The sequence below is a fragment of the Cydia pomonella genome, chromosome 1, assembly GCF_033807575.1.
Source record: "Cydia pomonella isolate Wapato2018A chromosome 1, ilCydPomo1, whole genome shotgun sequence".
NCBI lineage: Eukaryota > Metazoa > Arthropoda > Insecta > Lepidoptera > Tortricidae > Cydia > Cydia pomonella.
This window is the reverse complement of record NC_084703.1, coordinates 35,816,180-35,839,815: the sequence shown is the minus strand read 5'-3', so window position 1 is coordinate 35,839,815 and position 23,636 is coordinate 35,816,180. Positions and strand designations below refer to the sequence as shown.

At 36.4% G+C, this 23,636-nt stretch overlaps 2 protein-coding genes across 11 annotated transcripts in view; one reads left to right on the top strand and one right to left on the bottom strand.

The window, feature by feature from the left end:
• Positions 1-10,593, top strand: part of LOC133521405 (multiple C2 and transmembrane domain-containing protein-like) — a 59,788-nt gene extending 49,195 nt beyond the window's left edge. For 8 of the 9 annotated variants that reach the window (XM_061856403.1, XM_061856414.1, XM_061856395.1 and 5 more), the window contains exons 6-14: positions 1,251-1,447; positions 2,089-2,308; positions 3,709-3,854; positions 4,932-5,077; positions 5,526-5,596; positions 6,938-7,041; positions 7,959-8,068; positions 9,664-9,761; positions 10,310-10,593. In XM_061856403.1, the coding sequence (XP_061712387.1) occupies positions 1,251-1,447; positions 2,089-2,308; positions 3,709-3,854; positions 4,932-5,077; positions 5,526-5,596; positions 6,938-7,041; positions 7,959-8,068; positions 9,664-9,761; positions 10,310-10,381 (1,164 nt within the window). In that variant the 3' untranslated portion in view covers positions 10,382-10,593. The remainder of the gene's footprint in view (positions 1-1,250; positions 1,448-2,088; positions 2,309-3,708; positions 3,855-4,931; positions 5,078-5,525; positions 5,597-6,937; positions 7,042-7,958; positions 8,069-9,663; positions 9,762-10,309) is intronic. The other variant, XM_061856365.1, reaches the window with a different exon arrangement.
• LOC133521456 (multiple C2 and transmembrane domain-containing protein-like) lies at positions 10,542-22,939 on the bottom strand. 2 transcript variants are annotated; one of them, XM_061856435.1, is made up of 14 exons: positions 22,800-22,939; positions 21,999-22,095; positions 21,355-21,482; positions 21,128-21,274; positions 19,864-20,035; positions 19,425-19,588; positions 18,490-18,709; positions 18,053-18,198; positions 16,233-16,378; positions 14,832-14,899; positions 13,195-13,298; positions 12,487-12,596; positions 11,874-11,971; positions 10,542-11,045 (listed from the first exon to the last, which is right to left on the bottom strand). In XM_061856435.1, the coding sequence occupies exons 3-14, from the start codon at positions 21,417-21,419 to the stop codon at positions 10,920-10,922; spliced, it is 1,566 nt and encodes a 521-aa protein (XP_061712419.1). In that variant the 5' UTR covers positions 21,420-21,482; positions 21,999-22,095; positions 22,800-22,939; the 3' UTR covers positions 10,542-10,919. The 2 variants fall into 2 exon arrangements, with proteins under 2 accessions (XP_061712419.1, XP_061712411.1); XM_061856427.1 differs by lacking the exon at positions 22,800-22,939 and adding an exon at positions 22,240-22,718.
• Positions 22,940-23,636: the final 697 nt, after the last annotated feature.

Below are 23,636 nucleotides of genomic sequence, written 5' to 3'. Positions count from 1 at the left end.
ATATACGCACATGAGTTCGCATTTTATCTCCAATCAAGCTGCCAACCTTTTAAGCGTTAGAGTATAAAAATAAAGAAGTATCGTTATCATTAACCTATGGACTGTCTGACGTCAGACCAAAGTAGTTTTGTTGTAACACGATTTCTAGTTCGGACTTTGCACTGACATGGGGCTAATTTAGAAAATAGTCGTATATAGGTATAAGTACAATCAATGTGGAATGAGGCTATATTAAAAGTATTTTATGGTTATTATCATAATTCCGTAAGAAAAATCAACCGAAAAGAAAGGGGGCACGTCATATGTGCGTCGTATTATTAGATTTTCATTTCACTTCAAATTAACATTTCCAAATATTTATTTGTTTTGCCACGTTCTATCAACTAAAAACCCTTTTGGATCAACTTTTTTAAGGTATACGTTCGAGTGCTCGCCACTGTCATTATCAATAGAGGTGACAAAATGGTGTCATCTATTGGTCATGAGCGTGTCGAGCACTGGGACGTTTACCTTATATTATTTTGTATCGCCACTTGAATTATCTATTTTAACGAGTTTATGATATCTCGCACAGTAGTCAATTTAAATGACATTACCATAGTGCATTGACTGCTCTTGCGCATCGTTATGTCGTTATCGTTATGCCTACTGAAGTAACGTGGGCGCCATTCCTTGTAAGTATCATATTCATAACTGTGTAGTAGCTACGTCATCAACGGCTGCAGCAATTGAAGGGTCTAAGGATTTTTTTAAATAGACTGTTAATGCTATACTTTGCACTGATAGCTTAGGATACCTAAATGGTTCGGCTTTAAAACCGAAAGTTTTACTAGTTTAAATCCTGGCTCATAACCACCTCATAGTAATGAATGTATTAAAACGTATGTTTTACCTACCTACAAAATATCATTTAGTATTTACAAGTTTCTCTGTTGTGAAGGAAAACGGTGAAGAACTTGTCAGTTGCAGGTGTAATTTTCGTGGATTTATAATACTGCTTTAAATACCTGGTAGAAATAAATATACTTTCTACGCTGTTGAAATTTGTTTGAAACGCTACTATTATAATCATCGACGAGGGGGGGCGGGTTTAGGGTCGGCAACGCGCATGTAACTCCGCTGGAGTTGCAGGCGTACATAGGCTACGGAGACTGCTTACCATCAGGCGGGCCGTATGCTTGTTTGCCACCGACGTAGTAAAAAAAAAAAACAAAAAAAAAACAAAATTTTTATAATCATGGTAATTCCAGACCTGGTACCGCCTGGACAACGACTGGAACGAAGTGGGCCAAGTATCGGTGACGGTATACGGGGCGCGGGGACTCAGCGCGCTGGGCATTAGCGGCAAGGCCGACGCCTACTGCGTGCTGGAGCTTGACAACGCCCGTGTCCAGACGCACACCGTGGCCGGCACCTCCGAACCCATGTGGAACAAGAGTTACACTTTGTAAGTATCTAACGATTGTTTTCTGAACTCATAGTTCAGACAACAACGCCCGTGACCAGGCGCACCATCGCCGGTAGCTCGCGTTGTCCCGGCATTTTTGCCACGGTCCATGGGAGCCTGGGGTCCGCTTGGCAACTAATCCCTAGAATTACGAAACTAGTTTTTACGAAAGCGACTGCCATATGACCTTCCAACCCATAGGGTGAACTAGGCCTTATTGGGATTAGTTTGGTTTTCTCAGGATGTTTTCCTTCGAAAAGCGACTGGTAAATATCAAATAATATTTCGTAGGTACATAACTTCCTAAACACTCATTGGTACGAGCCGGGGTTTGAACCCTCGACCATCGGCTTTATACATATAGGTATCTTATGATTGTTAGTCACATAGTCTGCAGCTTTATTTTGAAGGACTGATCGACACTTGTGAATCATATGACGGACTCATAGATATAATTGCTGGACTGAACATTGACCTTGGTCACCGGTGGCCACCGGACAACCATCAATACCAAAGAGAATGTAATTCATGTGACGTATGCGTATGTCGTTAAAGCGTTATCCTGTAGTTACCATTACATCTGCAAGCCCATTTCTTTTTTCTTTTATTTCTTTTTATTTTCTATGGTGTATATTTTTCAGTGGCGTAAATGACATAACCTCTACATTAGACATCACAGTATATGACGAATCTTTCATCAATAGCATGAAGGGTGAAACGCTGGGAAAGATCTCGATCCCGCTTTTACGGATTAACAACGACGAGAAAAGGTGGTACGCACTGAAAAATCGTTCCAAAATGGCCAGCGCTAAAGGAAACTGCCCAAGGATTCTTCTAGAAATGTCTATAGCGTGGAATCCGGTAAGCAAACCCATTATCCAATAACAATATGTATTGTATTGTATTAAACGATATGTATTGACTACGGCCCGATTCGAAGAATGAGATACGATAACGATAAGTTCGGTTTTAGATAAGTTCTCATTTAGATATCGTTTATATGTCGTATAATTGACAGAAGCAGCTCGATTCGGGCAACCAATGTCAATTTGACGTTAGAAATATTGTAGATAGATCTTATTGGGATCACAGCGGAATCGAAATAAACTTCGAATCGGGCCGTATGTATTGACGGCTGAGAACTGTTCCCCACCTTATGGCCTTAGCTCAAAATAACCCTCGTGTGATAGGACAATTATATATTATTATTATGAACGACTTCTGGCCGATATAAGAAGTGAAATACTAAGTATCTTGACATTATTTTGAAATCCTAGTACCCTGTAATTATTTAATTTTTGAATTAATATTATATTGATTACGTTTTTGTACATCTGTTTTGAATTCTGTATTATGAAATAAATAAATCTAATCTATGCCAGTGCTTGGTAGGAAAAGTAAAGTACACTCCAACAAACTACGTATTAGAAACTACCAAATAGATATAGTTAGGCTACCGCCATTTCAGAAAATTACATATGTCATTAATAGCCAATTCCAACATGTATAAAAAGTGGCGGTGACATAATCGGACAGACAGACGGACATGACGAATCTATAAGGGTTCCGTTTTTTGCCATTTGGCTACGGAACCCTAAAAATGATTATTTAGGTTTTGAGAGATATAATTAACACATTACATACCGTGTTTTCAACTGGTTTGCACTGCCTTTACTATTTATCATACTACTTTTTTTCAAAATATATGAAGGTAAAATAATTAAGAGTATTACACATTATTAAAATTTATGGGAGTCCTACAGACCATAGTGAGGGTACCGATGTAATGTAGGACTATTTTTCCATTAATGTCTTGGGATCTTTTTAGGCTTCTGTACCAAAGGTATTATGGTGCGACTCTGGCCGTCCGTCCGCCTGTCACATTTTTAAAGGTCTCGAGAACTAATTAAGCTATCGATTTGAAATTTGCAATTATTATGAACATCGCCAACCCAGGCACATTAAGAGTGTAATTTTTTTTATTAACCATGGAAAATGCGTAATATGAAGAGGGGGCAAAATTTCAAAGTCTAGTTATGTTCTATGTCAAGTGGGGTATCATATGAAAGAGCTCACATTGAATATCCCAAAACAAATTTATAGTGAAAAAAAAGACTACTAAAATTAGTTAGCCGATTTACCTTCATGAGACACTTACATACTTTACAGAGATCATTAAAAATTTGTACGAAACCCTCGGTGCGCGAGTTAAACGGACTCGCATTTGACCGGTTTTTTAATTTGTTTAATTTTTCTTTTAGATCAAAGCATCTCTGCGAGTATTAAGCCCAAAGGAAACCAAGTATATACAGAAGCCGGCCAAATTTGACATTCCATTGATATACAGTAATTTAGTATTTATTAAAGATATCTTCCATATAATTTACCTCGGAAACGAACAGTACAAGTAAGTTATTTTACTTCTGTATTCATCCTAAAATAAGCATGTTCCTTTGACATTAAATTTGTGTTTTAAATTGTATGATTTGGCAACTTAGTGTTGCCAAAAGACGAAAAAATATGTCTAAAAATATAACCAATTACCTTAAGAGCAACCTGAGCCCGAAAATTAAAATAGCTACTGAAAAAAGAAATTCGGGATTCGCATCCCTACTCCCCCCGCAATCCCTACTCACCCCATTTTACGGGACACACAATTATGCTTATAAAGATGAAATGCTGGACAGTTTTAGTGTGATATGCGCGTGACATTATAAATAGGTACTTTTCGTACAAACTCGCATTGAAGGTGAGCGTGGGTAGACCTTCCATAGCGCTACAAATACGCGTCAAGGTAGTGCCTTTTTTTGCGCTGATGTGCATATACTACTCGTACATAACTTGACGGATAAGGAACTAATATTTAAAATAATAATAAATAAAAATATGTATTTAAAATTATCTTTAATATATTAGAAGCTCAGAAATACTTTGTATGTGATCCTATTTTGGTAAGGCATAAATAGGGGTCATCCATTAATTACGTCACACGAATTTCTAGGTTTTTTTACCCCTCCCCCTCCTTGTCACAATTGGCACACCCCTCCCCCCTGGTGTGACGTCACATTTACCGAATAAGGTTTTTTAAAATTTTATCAACAATTTTATAACACAAAACCGATAAAGAAAATTGAACGAATATAAACGAGTATCTTTCCAAAAACTCGTAAACTCGTAATTCTAAAATAATCGGACAGACAGACGGACATGACGAATCTATAATGATTCCGTTTTTTGCCATTTGGCTACGGAACCCTAAAAAAGGTTAATGATGACGTTAAAGTGACGTCACTAAGTTTGTGATTCCCCCTCCCCTTGTGACAACATGTCATATTTTGTTGAACCCCTCCCTCCCCCTAAACGTTAATGAATGACCCCATTTATTCCTTACAATTTTTTTAAATGTACTACCTATCCAGCGTTATTTTCTGGATGCCACGTCATCAGTTTACTTATTTACGCCACTGATTATTGTTATTTGCAGAGTTTTGTTCGAATGGGAGAACCGCGAGCGGTCGGTGGTGGCGCTGGCCGTCTGGCTGGGCTTCTGGTACTGCTTCCAGGCGTGGATGCTGCCGCTGCTGGTGCTGGCGGCCTTTGTCTACCAGTGGACTGGCTACCGAAGTTGTAGTAAGTTTCTCTACTCATTAAGCCGCTAGAATTATCAGATATGTCAGCGCCTCTACCTTTAATTACATTTGGTTGCCCATTTTAAATAAACAGTTATCAGATAGAAACAGAATTAGGCGTTGTTATGCCACCAAGCGCCTCGCACTTTTTATGATACAATTTTCAGTCCCGCACGAAATGTTATGTTATGTTATGTAACTTGTTGTTTTCTTTTTTGTTTTGCCACGAATAAACGCTCTCTATTCTCTATTCTCTTCTAAATTGTCGTCAAACTTGGCCAGTCACAGAAATGTGTGTCTATAATTTACATCGGATTTTTTTTTAGTTTTACAAGCATACATCATTACGACTACATTTTTTTTGTACTTCGCAATCCGTTAGATAGTCCAAGCATAACTATGTTATCTAAATCCCGTTATTATCATCGGCATGCATTTATTTGTTACAGATAATAATGCCCTAGTTCCGGCTTATACGTCAGATGACGATTTATCAGATGAAGAAATAGATCCGCAAAAGGTAAGCCTAAGAATTTAATTACTTAGCATAAAAGATATTTTTCTAACCCTAGGCCTTGCGAGGAAAATGTAAATGATACTGACTGATGAGTGATGACCAACTTTCACTGCCCCAAGAAACCTCATAAGCCCACAAAAAATCATCTGGCGGAATGTATAAAACAGACTTTACTTGCAACATCGCAGATCGTCCCCTGGTTTGAGTTATTTGGTATGACCATCGTATAAATAACATTGTACAGTAAGTGCAAATGGCCTACATTGCTAACGAGAGTCATATAGCAGTGTTCATGGCCTGGGATAACAATAGTCTTTTTTTGTTCACTAATAAGTCGAATCAACTACTTGCTATCAAAAGTCAATAATTGTTGAGTCAATAATAGTATTCATAGAAAAATGGAAAAAGGATTGGATCTTGATCTTTGCCGTGTATTTTTGTAAAATTGATCTACTACTACTGTAAAATTTTAATTTATAGCACATATTTCGCCCAAAGGTTCAGGGCTAGGTATAACAGCGAAAATCGAAGGTCGTTAATTGCGGGCATTTTTCTCTGTCACTCTAATTACGTGTAAGTGAGAATAAAAGAGAAAGATCCCCGCAATTTGCGAATTTCGTTTTTCGCGGTAGGCCCCCTGTTTAGGCATTCGGCGGGGAAATGCGGCCAGTGTGCTGGGGACTATGCCCCGGGTGACATTGTTCCATCGATCATCGACAATGATCATGTAAATATTGTAACAATCTATTGTAAATGAAATAAAAGTTAAATGATAATTTAATAACGGAAATGCATTTGTATATAACATGATATAACGTTTTAACTAGCCTATTTTAATGTCACTAGGGTTCATGGCAATAAATGTTAGAGGCACCGCCACCATCGGCGCACTTTCCCTTTCTCGCGACAATGGGGAAAGTACGCTACAGTGAAAATACCTTCAACTATTTTACATACCTATCTGTAGAGTGAACGCATTGTACTAAACTGTTTATTTTATTTTATTATAGGGCAAGGTGTGCCCAGGGCCCAGACGCGGTTTGTGATAATTACTAATCGATTTCTATCGAGAGAATATTATTGTCGTGTAAAATTACTACGTATATTAGCTAATGATATGATGTGCGTACAAAAATACACGATTACAAAAACAGAATTCGACCACGGCATATTTTGCCTAAATCAAATAGCATAGGTATCTAGTCGGCTGACTAAATTAGGCAATAACCATATGATAATTATTCTCGTGTTCCAGGATGAGATGACGATAATCAAATAGCATAGGTATCTAGTCGGCTGACTAAATTAGGCAATAACCATATGATAACTATTCTCGTGTTCCAGGATGAGATGACGATAAAGGCGCGATTGTACGAGCTGCAAGATCTCACGTTTACTACCAAGAACAGCATCGACTACATCGTGTCCCTTATCGAGAGAATGAAAAAGTATGATATAGTTATATCACTTTCGTTATCAATTTGATTTTATATTCTTCTTCTATTTTCGTTGTTGTTACATTATAACATTGTGACATTGTTATAATTATAACTTATTGAATATGGCATTAAACCGGATCTAAATAAACACGTTCGCTGCGGTAATTAGCTTAACTCATTAATTAATACACCGCAGTGAGCTTGTTAGTCAACAGTTGAAATTAGCAATATGATAAGTACCTACAAACTTTGACATTTGCAATACGATAGACTGATTGATAGCGTATGGAAATGCATTTATAACATTAAAAATACAAAATTATCCTCTAATCCTCTAAAACCAAAAATCAAAAATAAAAATACAGATTCAAAATACAATGGAATAAAATACTTTTTCACCACACCAACTGGTAAAGGACCTCTTATTTGTTTAAAACCTAATGAGAAAGTTGCATTTTATCCGCATGTGGGGCAAAGTAATCAGACGCAAATTTTGAGTCGTTCCCTTATGTTAGCTGGTAGAATTCACTTTTAAATGATGATTTTGGATGATAAATTTTTAATTAAGTTTATTTGGATTTGATTTGGTTTAATTTTATTTGGTATTTCATAGTTAGTATTTTCCTCGCGTTGGAGTGGTGAAAAATATTGTGTTTCACTCGGAGGCAAAGTTTATTTAACCTTCGTGCCTTGAAACCCCCGCAACGCTCAGGCTTCCACTTCCGAACCACTCGCTACGCTCGTGGTTCAATTTCAGAATCTTTCGCGTGCTCGGGTATCAATATTAGCACGAGCGGTTAAACAACAACTTTGCCCTCTTGTAAAACAAATAACTATTTCATAGGTCTCGGCGGCTAGAGTCACGCTTTATCGCTGTCAAGTGAAATTCAAATTATCCAACCTTATATAAGTGTTTTCTTTCACAGCTTAATATTCTTTAGCGTCCCGTATTTGAGCTACCTGGCGATGATATTATTGATGTCGACGTCATTGGCTCTGTACCTCGTACCAGTCAATTACTTATTCATGGTTTTAGGTAAGTAAAGTTGCCCATTGTAAAATCATGTACAAAATACATATAACCATATAACATATGACAGTAATTATGATAGAGGGAAAGGACAGATTTAAAGTACAGGGAGCTGCAAAAGTGCACATCCGGTTCATGAAATCTTTCTCACATATCTCTTATGCCATGCTCACTGATAATTGAGAGGTTACAGAAAAAATAGTTGAATGACTAGATTTCAGAACTGGCCACACCTATGTAAATTATTCCCTAAATCATCACAATATGCACAAGCTAAGTGATCGACGCGATTGTAACGATGCTACCTAGTGTATAAAATACTTTAAAAGTGCCTCACAGAATATAACGTATGTGTTGCAAACATGAGCTATTCGGAATACCTAAAACTAGAACTTGTTATACACGTAATACTTATGTTAGTCGATATATTTAATAGTTCGATATATGACGTAAAGAGAGCATATTAATAATAATTAGGACCTTTTCCCATTAGGACCACTTGCACCATCAAGGGTTAGCCTACTGGCTGTGGAGTTAATCGGTTAAGCCCGCAGTTACCAGAACAATTTAACCCTGCGTTAACGGTTAACTCCCAGTTAGTGGCTAACTCTGGATGGTGCAAGTGGCCCTTAGTCTCATTTAAAAAGCTTATATGTGTACTTAATGTTTAAATGCAGTAATTTTTTATATTAGTATAGTCCATCGGATAAAATATAAATACGCGTATCTTATTTATTTATCATTAAACTAATAAAATAAAAATAACAATGTAAACCAGTTTGCGACCTCGATTGTACCCGAATAAATAAATGTAGCTATAGCTCAGATCTTATTGGTTAAAGTATAAAAGTAATTAATTCTCGTATATTATAGAGCCATTTGCGCGATCCAGGGTTAGCCACTAACTCCGAGTTACACAGGGTTATAGTACATAACGATACAAGTGCGAAAAATAGGAAATTCGAAACGAGTGGCGATAAATTAAAACACGACCGCAGGGAGTGTTTTAAATCGACACGAGTTGCGAATTACCTATTCGCACATGTATCGTACCTACAACGTTTTACAGTACATATGGCCCTTTAAATGTTCGACGTAGTAACGTAATATGCTGATTTTCACACTAGTGCGGTAAAGTAGCACCATATGTACTGTAAAATAATAAATCTGTTAACTCTGGGTTTAACCGGGTAACTAATTAACTCCAAGTTAGTGGCAAACCCTGGATGAAGTGGCCCTTATTAAGGAAACTGTAGGTTTTATTTTTCTGATGAATTTTATTATTTTATTTTTCTGATGAATTGTCAATATAGAAGATATTTTATTTCTTAATAAACAATAAATAAATCCCATTCATAAAGTGGGTATGCACTTTTGCAGCTGAGTGTACACAGGTACCTAGCACAAATGACTAATTTGACTACTATTTGAACAATTTGAACTTTACATTGCCCAATTTGCTCGAAATAAATGTTTGATTTATGGTAACATTTACCGCCCTAAGCAAAAAAAGATAATTTGTCAGTATATTATATATCATGCAATGGATGTGTCAACAAATTGTCGTGGTGGTGGTTCTAATGGTGGCTATCCTGTTACAGGTGTGTATAAATTTACGCGGAAACTGCTCAATCCAGAAAGAGTTCCTAACAACGATCTTCTCGACTTCTTGTCTCGGGTGCCGGATGACAAAGAATTGGTAATAAGAAGTTTTTATACAATTGTAGCATAAAGGGTAAACTACCCAATGATTGGCCTGTTTAGTACCTACGTGACGGGTCCAATTTTTGTAGGAAATTAACTCTGCTGATTTGTGCAGTTCACGTCAATCTTAAGAGAGAAGCCGACATTGGTATAGTTTACTCTACAACTATCAGATACGTTACTGTCGCCCAAAGCCGTCCTTTTTCCCACAATATATCTGCCGTAGTATTGTTTAATTCTTACAGTAGATACGGGAGTTAAAAACTCTTTGCACCCTCCCATTTACCCGGGTTTAACTGGTTAAACCTGGCGTTACCAGGGTTATCTGTACAATTTGACACTGGGTTAACGGTTTAACCGGTTACCCCGGGTTAGTGATTGGTGCAAGTGGCCTTAAGTTAAAAAGTGATGTTGCGATGTTTTGACTTATGATTTTGACGAAGCCTGCGCTGCTGGATTTAGATGATGGTAGTGGTTTCAATTTAATTTTATGTAATAGAGGATTTTTTTATTTATTTTAACATTATTTGAAATCTTGTACAGAAGGAGTGGCGAGAGCTGAAAGTTCCTGAGCCAAATTTGCACAGACAAGGTTCTATAGTGAAGAGGCGGTGATAGGTCGAGGGCGGCCGGTGTCCGCTCTGCTCCACGTACGAGTATATGGTGCCATAGACTTAGGAGAGGTGTAAGATTGTAAAAGGCTGAAGATCCGTCGGCGACCTCATATCGTAACACAGAGCCGTCTAGGTCTACTTTAGCCAAAATAGGTGTAATGCAAATTGTGATTTTAGTTTAATGGATTAAGTAAATTAATATTAATGACGTTTTCTAATGTGTATTTTTTTCTACGCTAAAGTACCTTCTACATACCTTTAAAATTATTTACAGTTGAACTAAACCTGCCAATACTTTAGCCAAAACTACTGAGATACATAAAGTGTGTTTTATTAAATACTATCAGAAACTATCAATACCGATAGTTATTTTAACTGGAGTTAGTGACAAACAGAGGTGACAGACAACAACTGTTTTAAACCTTTAGATGTACCATGTACCAACAAAAATTTAAAAAGAAAACTTACAGTGACTATTTTGACTATATGTATAGATGGGCGGTATAAATAATTTATAGAAATGTTTGTTAATGCGAGTTTCATAGGGGGTCCAGCTCGGTGGTCGGACCCGGGCCGCTGACGCTTCTCGCTAGCTTGTTTTGCCCACTTCTTCGCTCGCTGCTTCGCTGCATAGGCTCCGGGACACTTAATTCTTTCCAGTCTTTCTGCAAGCCATACAACACGCAAACTCAGTCAAGACATTCGGTGATTACTGTAGCTTTAAGTAGGTGCAGTCAAGTACCAAAATATGGGTGCACACATCGTACTCACAAATATGTCCCATTGCTCTTATATTATGAGTAAATTATATGCACTCATATTTTTACACTTGACTTTTTACCTTAATTTCCTTCTCATCGTTAAATGCGTCACATCGTGTAACAAATTATTTCTCAGAAGATTTATTAATTATTCTAATTTCGCGACAATGAATTATAAAATATTTAATAATTTTATTTTGTCGTATTTGCGCAAATAAATCTGTTTGCCCTGCATCGTCTGTTTCACAAACTAACGTAATACATACAAAATAAATACTGAACGAAGTGTTTTGTTGTTCTAAATAAGGACTAAGGACAATCAAAAGAGACTAGAAGGAACTGTCAGAGGGGAGAATATTCAACGCAAAAAGTATAAGTATAGGTAGTGAAATTTCAGTCGCAATGACAATGAAAACCATGATCGTGATTAACTTTATATGTCAACTTTTTAAAAATATATTTATGGATAAGATCAGGTTGGGTAACAAATACATATAGTCTGTCAAGCCATTTCCCTCAGTAGAAAAAAGCGACACATTTAAAAATTTAGGCGCGAAAGGTTATCTTATCATCCCATAGAAAATTTGATTTTCGCGCCTTTTTCTACTAACAAAGTTGTTTCACCGGCTATAGTTTAATTTGCTCAGGGGAAGAGGAACAGTATGATAATTCACTATAAGACAATGTTCTTCTTGCCCCACCGTTCTAGCCAGACAATATTAAATTATTTACCCATATCTCGTTGTCCGGTATCCGTGAAATAAAGTCGACCAAATCGTTATTCGGCTTTCTACTAGGGTTCAAATGTTTTCTGAAGAATTTGTATGTGCCTGTAAAATATAAAAACAAATAGGTGTACCTAATGAACGTTTATTGGCAATTTCTGCAGGATTAACCCGTGGGGCGCCTTAGTATCACACGTGTGACAATAACTCAATTTCGGTCGTAACAATTCAGTATCCATCGTGTGTTACCACAGATCAATATGGGTCAAATTGCTTTGCATCAGTTTGTTGTATGGTATTCGTTCAACAAGTTAATCACCATTTTTGTCTTAAAACAGGGTTAACACTTAGATGAGTTTAGTTGTTCCTTAGGTTATTTTATATGAGTATTGATACTAGCATCTAAGAGGTAAACGTGCCAATCACTGGATCAATTCGGAAAGGTGCTGAAAACAAGTTTACTGTATTATGTGATTTATGCGCATAGGTATAACTCGTAAACTTAGATAAAGCAGGTATACTATAGCAAAGATAATCTATCTATAGGTAGGTAGGTTGATCTATAGGTGGGTCGATGCACTATTACTAGACTTCAATATTTTTTTCATTATAATACGTACCAAAGACCATCATCATGTAATTTATTGGAATAAAATATACAGCAAATGACGCCCCACAAAGTAAAACCATTGTGACGTAGCTCAGGAATGGCACCTTAAACGTAGCTAGACTGAAAAAAATTGGGATTCCTTAGTTCCGGTTAAGACAACTATTTTTTTTTTTTTATAGACAGTGATTAAATAACTCAGGAAATAAGCTATGAGCTGAGACAGCTCAATAATGGAACCTACTGTTGCTGTACCAGATAAAATCACGCTATAGTTCTAATAGAAGTTGGGTAGTGTAATATATTTATGCCAAGTGAACTCAGACGTTTTTCTATTAATCAGGTTTTACAGTGGTTCAATGGAATTTAAAACTAAATCTAGAATAAATAATATTTTTTGGAAACAAAAAATATGTCAATGTAGAGGTAATTAAACGTTATTTTAACCGATACCAATAGTAATGATGTAGGTTAATTATGGTTAACGATTGTGACGTTGGCTACGCGGCCTGGTCTACCGATGTGATATTGTTTATGAAAGCGCTCTAAGTCAAAGTTATCAAAAGCAATAAGGACCAGTTGCACCAACTACAATTAGCGGACTGATCAACGTTACTAACAGTGAACAATGAAACTTCCCATACGATACAATTTAGCGAACGCTTGGAGAAATCGGCCCTAAATAACTTTAGTATTTACATCACTGTTACTATACACTTACTTGTAAATTCTTTCCGCGAACGATACCACTAGTTCTATGTTGTCGATAATTTTGATAGACACTTCCGGTAAAGTCTTAATTTTTCCTGGTAAACTTTTGTCATGCTGAAAAATAAACAAGTAAATAGGTACCTATGTTATATAATATGAAATGACCATTAGCGACTACTTCTATAAAAAACATTTCATTTAACTTGCTTTGTTTGCTGTGTTAGATGTTTAGTTCCCTTACATTCATCCTACATCTTCACTTTCTCCGAGTTCAGAGAGACGAGTTTGAGACACTTTTCACATACACATTCACAATGTCGCTCTGATTTGTCAAATCTAACCTTTAATAACATGACAATACGAGACATGACACGCGTCTTCGTGAATGACACGATCATAACAATCACAATCAACACAACATAACAATCATAGTTAATAGGGTGTCAAGTTTCGGGGGTTCCGAGGCCAGCGCCCTGACACAGCGGGGTCGCGTAATGCATCGCAACTCTAATGATTCAGATTCAGATTCAGATTTTTTATTGGTAAAAAAAATACAGATTTTTACACGTCAAATAAAATACCATATTCTTAATTTAAGATAGACTTAAATGTGCGGTATAGCTATAATTAAATTACAATTTCAAAATGTCAGTTGTTTACTAAATGTCAGGTAAATAATCGTAGAATAATGTTATAAATTGATTTAGAACTAATAACAAAATGTCAAAATATCATCAATTAATTAATTTAAATTACAAAAGAAGGATGCGTACAACATTTACCTACTACAAATTATCCCTTAGGTATTTCGAGTTCGTTTATATCGTAACAGGCTAATTTAATAAGTAAAGCCTTTAATTTATTTTTGAAAATTGTGTCACTGCCTACATTTCTAATATCAATTGGAATTTTATTATATATATATATATATATATATATATATATATATATATATATATATATATATATATATATATATATATATATATATATATATATAATGTGATTTGTAGTGTTTAGTTTTAAAATATATTGTCATAATAATTATGTATGTTAGTTTTAATGTATTTATTTATTAGCCATTAGTTACCTGAAATAAAGATTTTCATTCATTTATTCATTCATAACGACACTAATCTCCTAGGAAGAAGATACCCCTGCTGTTCAGATTGATTCCATACATAGGAAAAAATCATATTAATGTTGTTGTGCTCGTTTTGGACTCGCTATCAGTGGATTTTCAGACAGGTCACCCAAATTGCCAAGTTTCAGGGTCACATCAACATTTCATGGAATAATATCGAAGTTTTAGAATTAGTGTATTTTTTTCGCTTAAATATAGTGCACTTCAAAACGCAGTCATTCACTCAATCGTACATGCCCTACTACTCTTCTACGGAGAAGACTAAACTGAGGATTAAACTGACTCCAATTCGACCCTAACGATCTATAAAATATAAGGATGACGTAGTTACGTCATTATGTCGTCTTCTGCCACTTTCTTGAGCCTAATTGGACCATACTCACATACTCACCTTCTCTCCACGCTGTTCCACTACGCATAACAACCGTAAGTCACATTGATAACATGCTCACAAACACTTAACAATTAGGTGTCAAAAGGTTGTGACTATTGCCACAACTTACCCTTTCACTAGTGTTCAGCAAGCTTGTATCTCCGTACTCCCTATACGACGTTACCAATACTTTATCATCTAAAAATAAAAAATCGGTAAAAAGATAGATCAAATTGTGACTGATAAGTATTTTTTCTCTAATATATTTGTGAAAATGTTCGTTCGCTTTAGTCTTATTAATAGGCTCCTAATAATAGACAAAATGATATAAACATTAACCCCCTTATTCATAAACGTGTACTAAAGATACGATGCCGCTAATAATCGTTTATTCCTTTCCATCATACCTATACGTCGGAAAGGGACAAACTATTATTAGCGGCATTGTAACTATACACGTACACGTTTATGAATTAGGTGGTAAGTCGGTAATTTCTTACCTTTCTTGCATCAGTCCAGCTTAATTGGATATCAGAAACTTGTCAAAACCAGATAAAAGCTTGTAAATATGTCTTAAAGGTAGCAAATTGAAAATTTCATTGTAACCAAAAGTTCTAGTACTATTTTTTCGCGTTCTAAAGTACCTACCTATCTGTCACAGACCAATTGTTTGTTTACAGGGACTTATATTTTCTTTTTATGCTATTAGAGAAATAGGTGCTTTTGACGCGTAGTCTGTACCGTTACTTTTGAATCTTATACAAATAGTCCTAATAATAATGTTTATGTTTACCGCCTTGGAACCGACGACTGGTCTGGCCTAGTGGGTAGTGATTTTGCCTATGAAGCCGATGGTTCCGGGCTCAAATCCTGGTAAGGGCATTTATTGTGTGATGAGCATGTATATTTGTTCCTAAGTCATGGGTGTTTTCTATATATATACCGGGTGTTTCCTGTAACACGAGCAAATAATTAAACCATATATTATACTCCTAAAACAATATAACTTTTGAATAACAACTTTGTAAAATTATGTAATCTTAAGATTTTATCTTTTTCATACAAATTAAATGTTATTTTCAATGTATGCTGACATCAGTGACTAAACGTAACAAAATTCGCAATACATTGCGTCTTAGAATTAACTTGAATGTGTAATAAAAATTAAAACATAAGTTATTTTTAAAAGTTGCTGAACAAATGTTGGTCAGTTTGAGGAGTACAGCCTACAGTTTAATTTATTGCTCGTGTTACAGGAAATACCCGGTATATATATATATATATATATATCGATGTCTAAGTACCCTCAAGGCTTAAGGCACTAAGGCTTGTTTATTGAGCTTACCGTGGGACTTAGTTAGTTTGTGTAATAATATCCTATAGTATTTATTTATAAGGAATCAACGCAAAAGTAAATGCCCTCACCGGGATTCGAACCTAGCTTCGTAGGCAACGCAGACCAAATAGGGCTACAAAGGTCCTAAAACTAGCAAGAATACAACCAGGATAGCACTGAGACGCAAAGGAATACCTGAACTCCGGCCAACGATTAATTGGAGCACGAATGGGGCCAATAGAAGTAGCGGGATCGTCCACGGCCTGAAGTAGAACCAGAAGAGCAGCCAACCAACCAGCACCACCAGTGATAGCTCTTGATTGTCCCATTCTAAAAACCGTCTGTAAATGGAATAATAATGTTCATTAACAGGATTTATTATGGTTTCATCAAAACTGAAATGAAATAAGCACAGACACGGGTACGCTTGGTGACAGTCAACGATTTCAAGAAAAGTAACATCCTACATTTCTAGTTTTATTAATTTACTCGTAGTTTCTGGTTTTAGTTCAGTCTTTTTCTCTGTTTATCTATCTCCGTATTTAATAAATGATATCTGTCCTAGTTAAAAAATATGCTTATAATACGAAAAGATTGTTGAGAAAGAGGGCGTCTCTAGGTGTGATTCCTACCTTCCTACCAGCAGAAACTGGTAAGTACTTATTTATTTTCTCATCGTTTCGTCATTACAAGATGCGTATTGTTATCTGATAATAAGTACACATTTTCTTCGACAGACAATCTACTTAGACGTATGTGAAAGTTTAGTTATGACCTGATTAAGCAAAATGCCTATGGTACCGTTTAAATTTTTTAATTATACAATTGTAAAAATAAATGTAAATATAGCCTGTAGGTGTGCGTGTACTTATTTGCATGTGGTAAAGTCTTAATTTTACGATACTTATACAAGAGGATTAATATTGTACTACGTATGAAGATAATATGAATTTAAATCTACTTATAATGATATATTGCTTACTATCTGCTCGACCTTCCCACTAACAAAGATAACATGTATCGTTAGAATACCTAACTCTTTGGACTTTGAAACAAATCCTGTTCTCAATCACATTTGACTTATTGAAGGTTACATCAATATTTCAAAATTCGGATTAAAACACTATGAAATACAGAGTGTTTTTGTCATCACTGACCAAACTCTGAGGGGTGAATATGTAGGCTGAACAACTTTTACTACGGAGCCAGCTTCCAGAAATTGCGAAAAAAAAATCTGCAGTCTCATACATTCCGGTGAATCAGAGTCAATGTTTTCTATAGAACAGCTGATTTTTTTCGCGATTTCGGGGTTGGCTTGATAGTAAAAGTTGTTCAGTATGACCCACATATTTACACAAGCAGTCTGTATAGCTTCTGCCCGTGACCTCGTCTATGCGGAATGAAGATGATGATTGTGCAAAACTCCTTTATGTCCTTTTTCGAGCTTGAAGCTATCTCCATACTTATGTCGTGAAAAGGTGCCGGTTGAGTGGTTTAAGCGTAAAGAGGTAATATTACACAAACGTTACATTAAAATTTCCATTCAAACATAGAAAAAAACAAGCAACGTAGTCCCCTCGGCTCACCTTATCTTATTGTTTACAATTCTAATACACATAAACAAATTAAATTGAGTTGACGTAAGGTCATGATAATAATTATCAGACAGCTAATCGATCTATTAAACTAGTCACTAAGTATGTCGGCCGAACTGCAATAATTAAACCTGTGCTGTGCCTAGCCAAGGTGACAATCGCTTGCCCTACAACAGCGACACGCTTTGTGTCTCATCTTGCATATTAGTGCGACAGTGACAGTTGCATCCGTCCGCTACGGAGCGTAAACGATTGGGACGTTGGCTACACTACGCACCCTGATCTGCTTGGTTCAAAATCAAATCAAACCTTAGTTTGATTTATGGAAAACCAGAATTCGCTCAAGCAGCATCTGTGGGCTATGCATATAAATCGCAAGCATAGGTAATAATGTGATTGTGAAGAAAATTGATCACTTACTTATATGCATCGTCGACTATGTGCAGAAAATCAAACACATCTTGTATGAAAATTACATTCTTATACACAACATCGATGTCCAGTTTTCTTGGTTTTTCTATATATTTCACTTCCTTAGGAGAAAATAACTTCAGCGCTGCTTTAATCTGAAAAATATGAACACATTTTGTAATATTTGTACCTACACGCTGACCTACACACATAGGACTTAACGCATTTAAGAATAGATAGGCACCTAATTTGTTGTTATTATACTATGTTTATGCTGCCAGAAGTATTATGTGGGTATATGATCAATTTGTTTATTTACACTTCTGCAGTAGCAACCAATTTGCAACACACGGTCCATGTATTATGATATTTATAATACATTCCATTACGTTAAAGTATATCGTAGAGCGCATAAAGCGAATCAAGTTAATATTGAAAGAACTCACTGGACTCCAAACTATAGACATCTGCAATAGGACCCTTGGATGATTTCCTTTGGCGCTGTTTCTTTTATTCTTATCTTTAAGCGCGAACCATCGCAACTCGCCATTCGTTATCCTAAATAACGGTATGGATACTTTGCCCAGGTGCTCGATACCAAAGGAGCTTTTGAGCGAGCTGTCTTTTATTTTCACATCCAGTGTTGAGGTAATATCGTAGACGTCACTGTAAAAAATATGACAGCTATTCCTTCCATTACGTATAACAGGCGTAACATTATTTGAGAAACTCAATCACAACTCGAGCAATTACTTCAAAATTTATATTGGCGGTTTGTGGGGTAGAAATCAGAACTACCTCCACGCTAAATTTAAATTTTATCAGAATTGATTTTTCGTCACACCAGCTGGTATAAAACTCTCTTGATTGTTCAAAAACGAATGAGAAAGTTGCATTTTATCCACACGTGGGGCAAAGTAATATGATGCAAATTTTGATTTGTTTCCTTATGTTGCTGGTAGAATGGACTGGAATAATGACTTTGAATGATAAATATTAAATGACGTTCATTTGAATTTGATTTGATTTGATCTTGTTTGATATCTTACAGTTAATATTTTGTGTGAGTGTGTGTTCAAAATTTGTGTTTCACTCGGGGGCAAAATATGTTTAACCCTCGTGCCTTGAGCTCTCGCAACGCTCAGGATTCCAATTTTCGAACTACTCGCTACGCTCAATAGTAGCACGAACGTTAAACAACAACTTTGCCCTCTTGTAAAACATATAATGTTTATTTTTATACCACGACGGTGGCAAACAAGCATACGATGGTTGTTAGTACGTAGTTAGTGTCACGACGAAATCCCAGCAAAGTGAGTGCTAATGATCGACAAATTGGGTGGCAGCCCATCAATATACTATTTAGGTATTAGGTACTCACAATGTATATCTTTTGTTCCATACAGGCTCGCTACTAGAACTTATACTGTGTGTTTGGACTCTCTGATTGTGTAACTCCAAAGTGCAATATGCATTTGGTTTAGAGCTCAAGCCCCGTGCTGCCACGGCAGTCACGTGCAGTTGCCCGACTAGTTTCAGATCGTTCTGGAAAATAAGATAAGTTAAAAGATAATACAGACAGTGACAGGGAGATGTACAGGCAACAAAAACAGAAGAACGAAACATTAAAGGGTGTCACACTCTATAATATTTTAATATCTTAAGGTGTCACACACTGTTTAGTTAGTATATAGTATCTTAGCCGTAGTTGTTTTTAAACAGTTGTTTCAAATTTTAGGAATTCTACATGCTTTCCATGAAGTTTGGTTAAATATGTTACTAACATGGAACATACAAAAATTAAATGTGCAAAAACTCACGCTTTTATTTTTCAACGAAACACCTGAATCCATAGTTTCAGTAATCAAGAAGGGGTCGTCCCGAACGGTGCACATTGTAACACATAAATGGATTTCGCCGAAGCCATCGTCCAACTCCACGCGCAGTTCATGTGTCCTTTCCTTGTCCAACGTCGTCAAATCCACCACACAGCTGCACACATTCAAAAACCTTGATTTTTTGAAATTACATTCACACACACACACACACACACCTATCACGGGTGTCGGCAAAGCAAGCCGCATGCGGTCCTTTGAAGGTATACCATTCGTCGGGGATAGTGCAATACCGCGCAACTAACAAAGTCGTAAGAGTTCGAAATTCAAACAATGTACAAGGTAATTGGACCTTACTGCATTTGTTAGTAAGGCGGTATTGCACTATCCCCGACGCATTGCGACTCCTCCAGCGTCCCAAAACATACACTTAATAGTTATTAAGACCACTGAAAACAACATTAGTGATTTTTTGAGAGGTCTAAAACTGATTATTTCTTCTGCTTTTAGCTCTTCTTATCAAATCTTTGCCGAACTATGACTTATACGTCTACCACGACTTTGACACTCACATATTCGGTAACGTCTGCGTAACTTAATCGCGCTTGCACTAATATGTCTGTACAAGTGAGACACATAGAAAATAAGTTACGCACACGCTAGCGAATATGTCAGTGTCAGGTCAGTGTCAAGCTCGTGGTAAGGCGAGCGGTAAGAAAGGTAAGGAGCGTGTTAAGGAGGGTGTGGTAAGAAGCGAATACAAAAAATAGAAAAAAAGTCCTCCTGACACTGACAGTCCTATGACCTTTGATGATTAAATTAATAGAGCCTCTATTCAAACCAAGCTTTAACATTTCCTTTATTTGAATTACGAAACGTTGACATGTAAGTAAACCTTTCTCAGAATTTTAGAACCACATTTCTATATAGGTACTTACTTTACTCTTTGGAACTACATCACTAACTTTTGATTGTATAGTATCCATACTCTGCATACATATGCGTTCAAATAAGTAGTAAATTTCACATAAGTACAAGAAATGTTACAACAACCAAGTTTATAATTTCTTACTTATAATCAGTCAGTCGGTCTGTCTCTCTGTCTGTCTGTCTGTTAGCTCTTCCGCTGAATCGTTGAAATTTGGCATAGAGATAGTTTGAGGTCCGAGGACGAACATACGAGCATGTATAAGCAGAATAGTTTCTATCAATCATCCCACGCAAAAGAAGCTAGTATGAATATAAGTACCTGCCCATAAAATTCTTCTGTTTGTCTTTGTCCCATAAGGAGACCTTCAACAAGTGGTCCCTGTAAATATGGAGTTGAAACCGTTCCTTCCACTCAGGCTGCTGCGATCTAGCAACGGACTTTGTTTTATGGATTTCAGTCCCCAACCTGTCAATATAATCAATCATCAATCAGTTTAATTACGCCACATTTTTATCAAAATTACGTTTCAATATTTTGTTACCAACCTGATTTTACAGTACATCGAACTTTTGTCCGAAGTTTTTGGTAGAGCTTTAGCTTGCACGACCATAACTGTAACCAGCGTGTTCCATCTTCTCCTCTTGCCGAACTCTCTGCCATCAACGGACGACTCCTTAAAATAATTCAGTAATTATGAGCACAAACAAGTACTGGAATTCGGGAATTCCAGTATAGTTCATGTCAATCATGTCATTCACGATGACGTGCAAATTTGTCAAATCTAACCTTTAATAGAGAGTACCATTTTGTACCATTTGGCGTTGAAACTCTAGGTCCATGGGGTCCCAGCGCGCACAAGTTTTTTGGAGAAATCGCGAAACGTCTGGTTGACGTAACTGGTGACCGAAGAGCTGGCGGCTTCCTCGCACAACGTATCAGTATTGCGATACAACGAGGAAATGCCGCCAGCATCCTTGGTACAATGCCTCAAGGGCCTATTTTAGATATAAGCTAGTTATAGTAATCATCTGTATAAATATATTGTTATACAGGCTTGTTACCTTTAGTAACATGAAATTACGAGTCAAGACCCGCGTCTTCATGAATGACACGATCTATACATAAATATAAAAAACAGTATTATTTGATTGAATTAGAGCATTAAATATAACCAGATTAAACAAAATACCTTTCCATAGTTAGAGACGCTTCCCACTGATGACGCAGATCTATTCCTGATTGCCCTATTCGGGGCTACCGCATTTAAATAAGTACTTGGACGCCACCTACGAAAACAAGAAACCTTTACATGAACACTAACAGGGACATGAAATGTGTACTTTCCCCAACCCAAAATAATTAAAATTACAACTTGTATATACTCAAAAAAATAATGATAGTATGTAGGGTAGTTCGCTTATTGGTATTACATGCTAAATGGTCTGTGTGTATTTCGATCGACTATGCCACTGTCACTGTCTTGACTGGTAACATCCGATAGCCGATGCCCCAACTCTCCATTAGGAGTCGCGGAAACATCCTGGTCCATGTCCCGGATCTAGTGTTAACTCCACTATTCAATAATCAGTGAGCGACACATTAAAATAAAGCGTCTGTCTTGTACAATACGAGTCAATCGAATGTTTTAGTGAGTTAATATATGTTTCTATTCAAGCAACGACTGATAAGAATAGCGGCTAATCAAGTAATTGATACCAACTTTAAATGAACTATTCATAATTTATCAGTATGATGTCAAAATTTATCACTGAGAGATATTCAAAACAACATATTAATATGAATTTATAAAACACAATGCCACGACCGCAACAATAAACCAACAGGACTACCAGGTAAACTAAACGGCAGCGATTTTGGTAAATTCGAACAGGCCTCAATCAGTGTTATTTCACCAATTCAATAAAACTTTCCAAGAGCACAAAGAGGTACTTAGTCCAAAGATAATAGGTACTTATGTAATCTACGATACCTTTGAAAAACTTCGGCCGATTTGCCAGATCGAGGGCTGGATACAACTTCGATGTTGAGTGTCGCTCATATGCTTTCAGGTAAATGCATCTGTAATAAGTACCTATATAGCTAACTAGCTGTTGCCCACCCCCTTCGTCCGCGTAGAATCTTATCTTGTACATTTTACATCTTTAGTAGGTATAGGTACCTATAATTTTCATATCCAATCAATGTTGAAATTACTTTTCTTTTTTGCAAATTGTATGAAGTTTTAAGTCAAGTGGATTTTGATGTTGGTTGCTGTAATTTAAGAGAACATATTTCAATGAATGCAGCAAAAAATATATATTATGTGCATACTATTTATTACTATACCTACTAATTTTATAATCTCAGTAGAGGCATTAAGGAGATACATTTTGAAAACTTGTTAAGGTTTGATACCCAAAAACGGGACCGTATTGCTAAAACTCCACTATCCGTCTGTCCGTCCGTCTGTCTGTCACCAGGCTGTAACTCATGAATGAACCGTTATAGCTAGACAGTTGAAATTATCGCAGAAAATGTATTTCTGTTGCTGCTATAACTATAACAACAAATACATACTAAGAACAAAATAAAATGAATATTTTAGTGGGGCTCTCATAAAACAAACGTGATTTTTTTTGCCGTTTCTTGCGTGATGGTACGGAAACGGAACCCTTCGTGCGCAAGTCCGACTCGCATTGGACCCGTTATTTTTTCTTGTAGGTACACGTCATAAATGTAACCTGATGTGAGTTTCTGGGCATACTCGTTAGTCCTTCAGGGGATGAATTTTTGTAAACGCTAAAAATTACTTATTCTATAATATAAT

Coding starts and splice junctions, on each gene's coding strand:
- LOC133521456 (XM_061856427.1), bottom strand. CDS start 22,358: ATGGACCAGGATGTTTCCGCGACTCCTAATGGAGAGTTGGGGCATCGG. Junction 19,589..19,863: donor TTTCGTTGAAAAATAAAAGC/GTGAGTTTTTGC, acceptor CTTATTTTCCAG/AACGATCTGAAACTAGTCGG. Junction 14,900..16,232: donor AATCGTTGGCCGGAGTTCAG/GTATTCCTTTGC, acceptor TTTTATTTTTAG/ATGATAAAGTATTGGTAACG.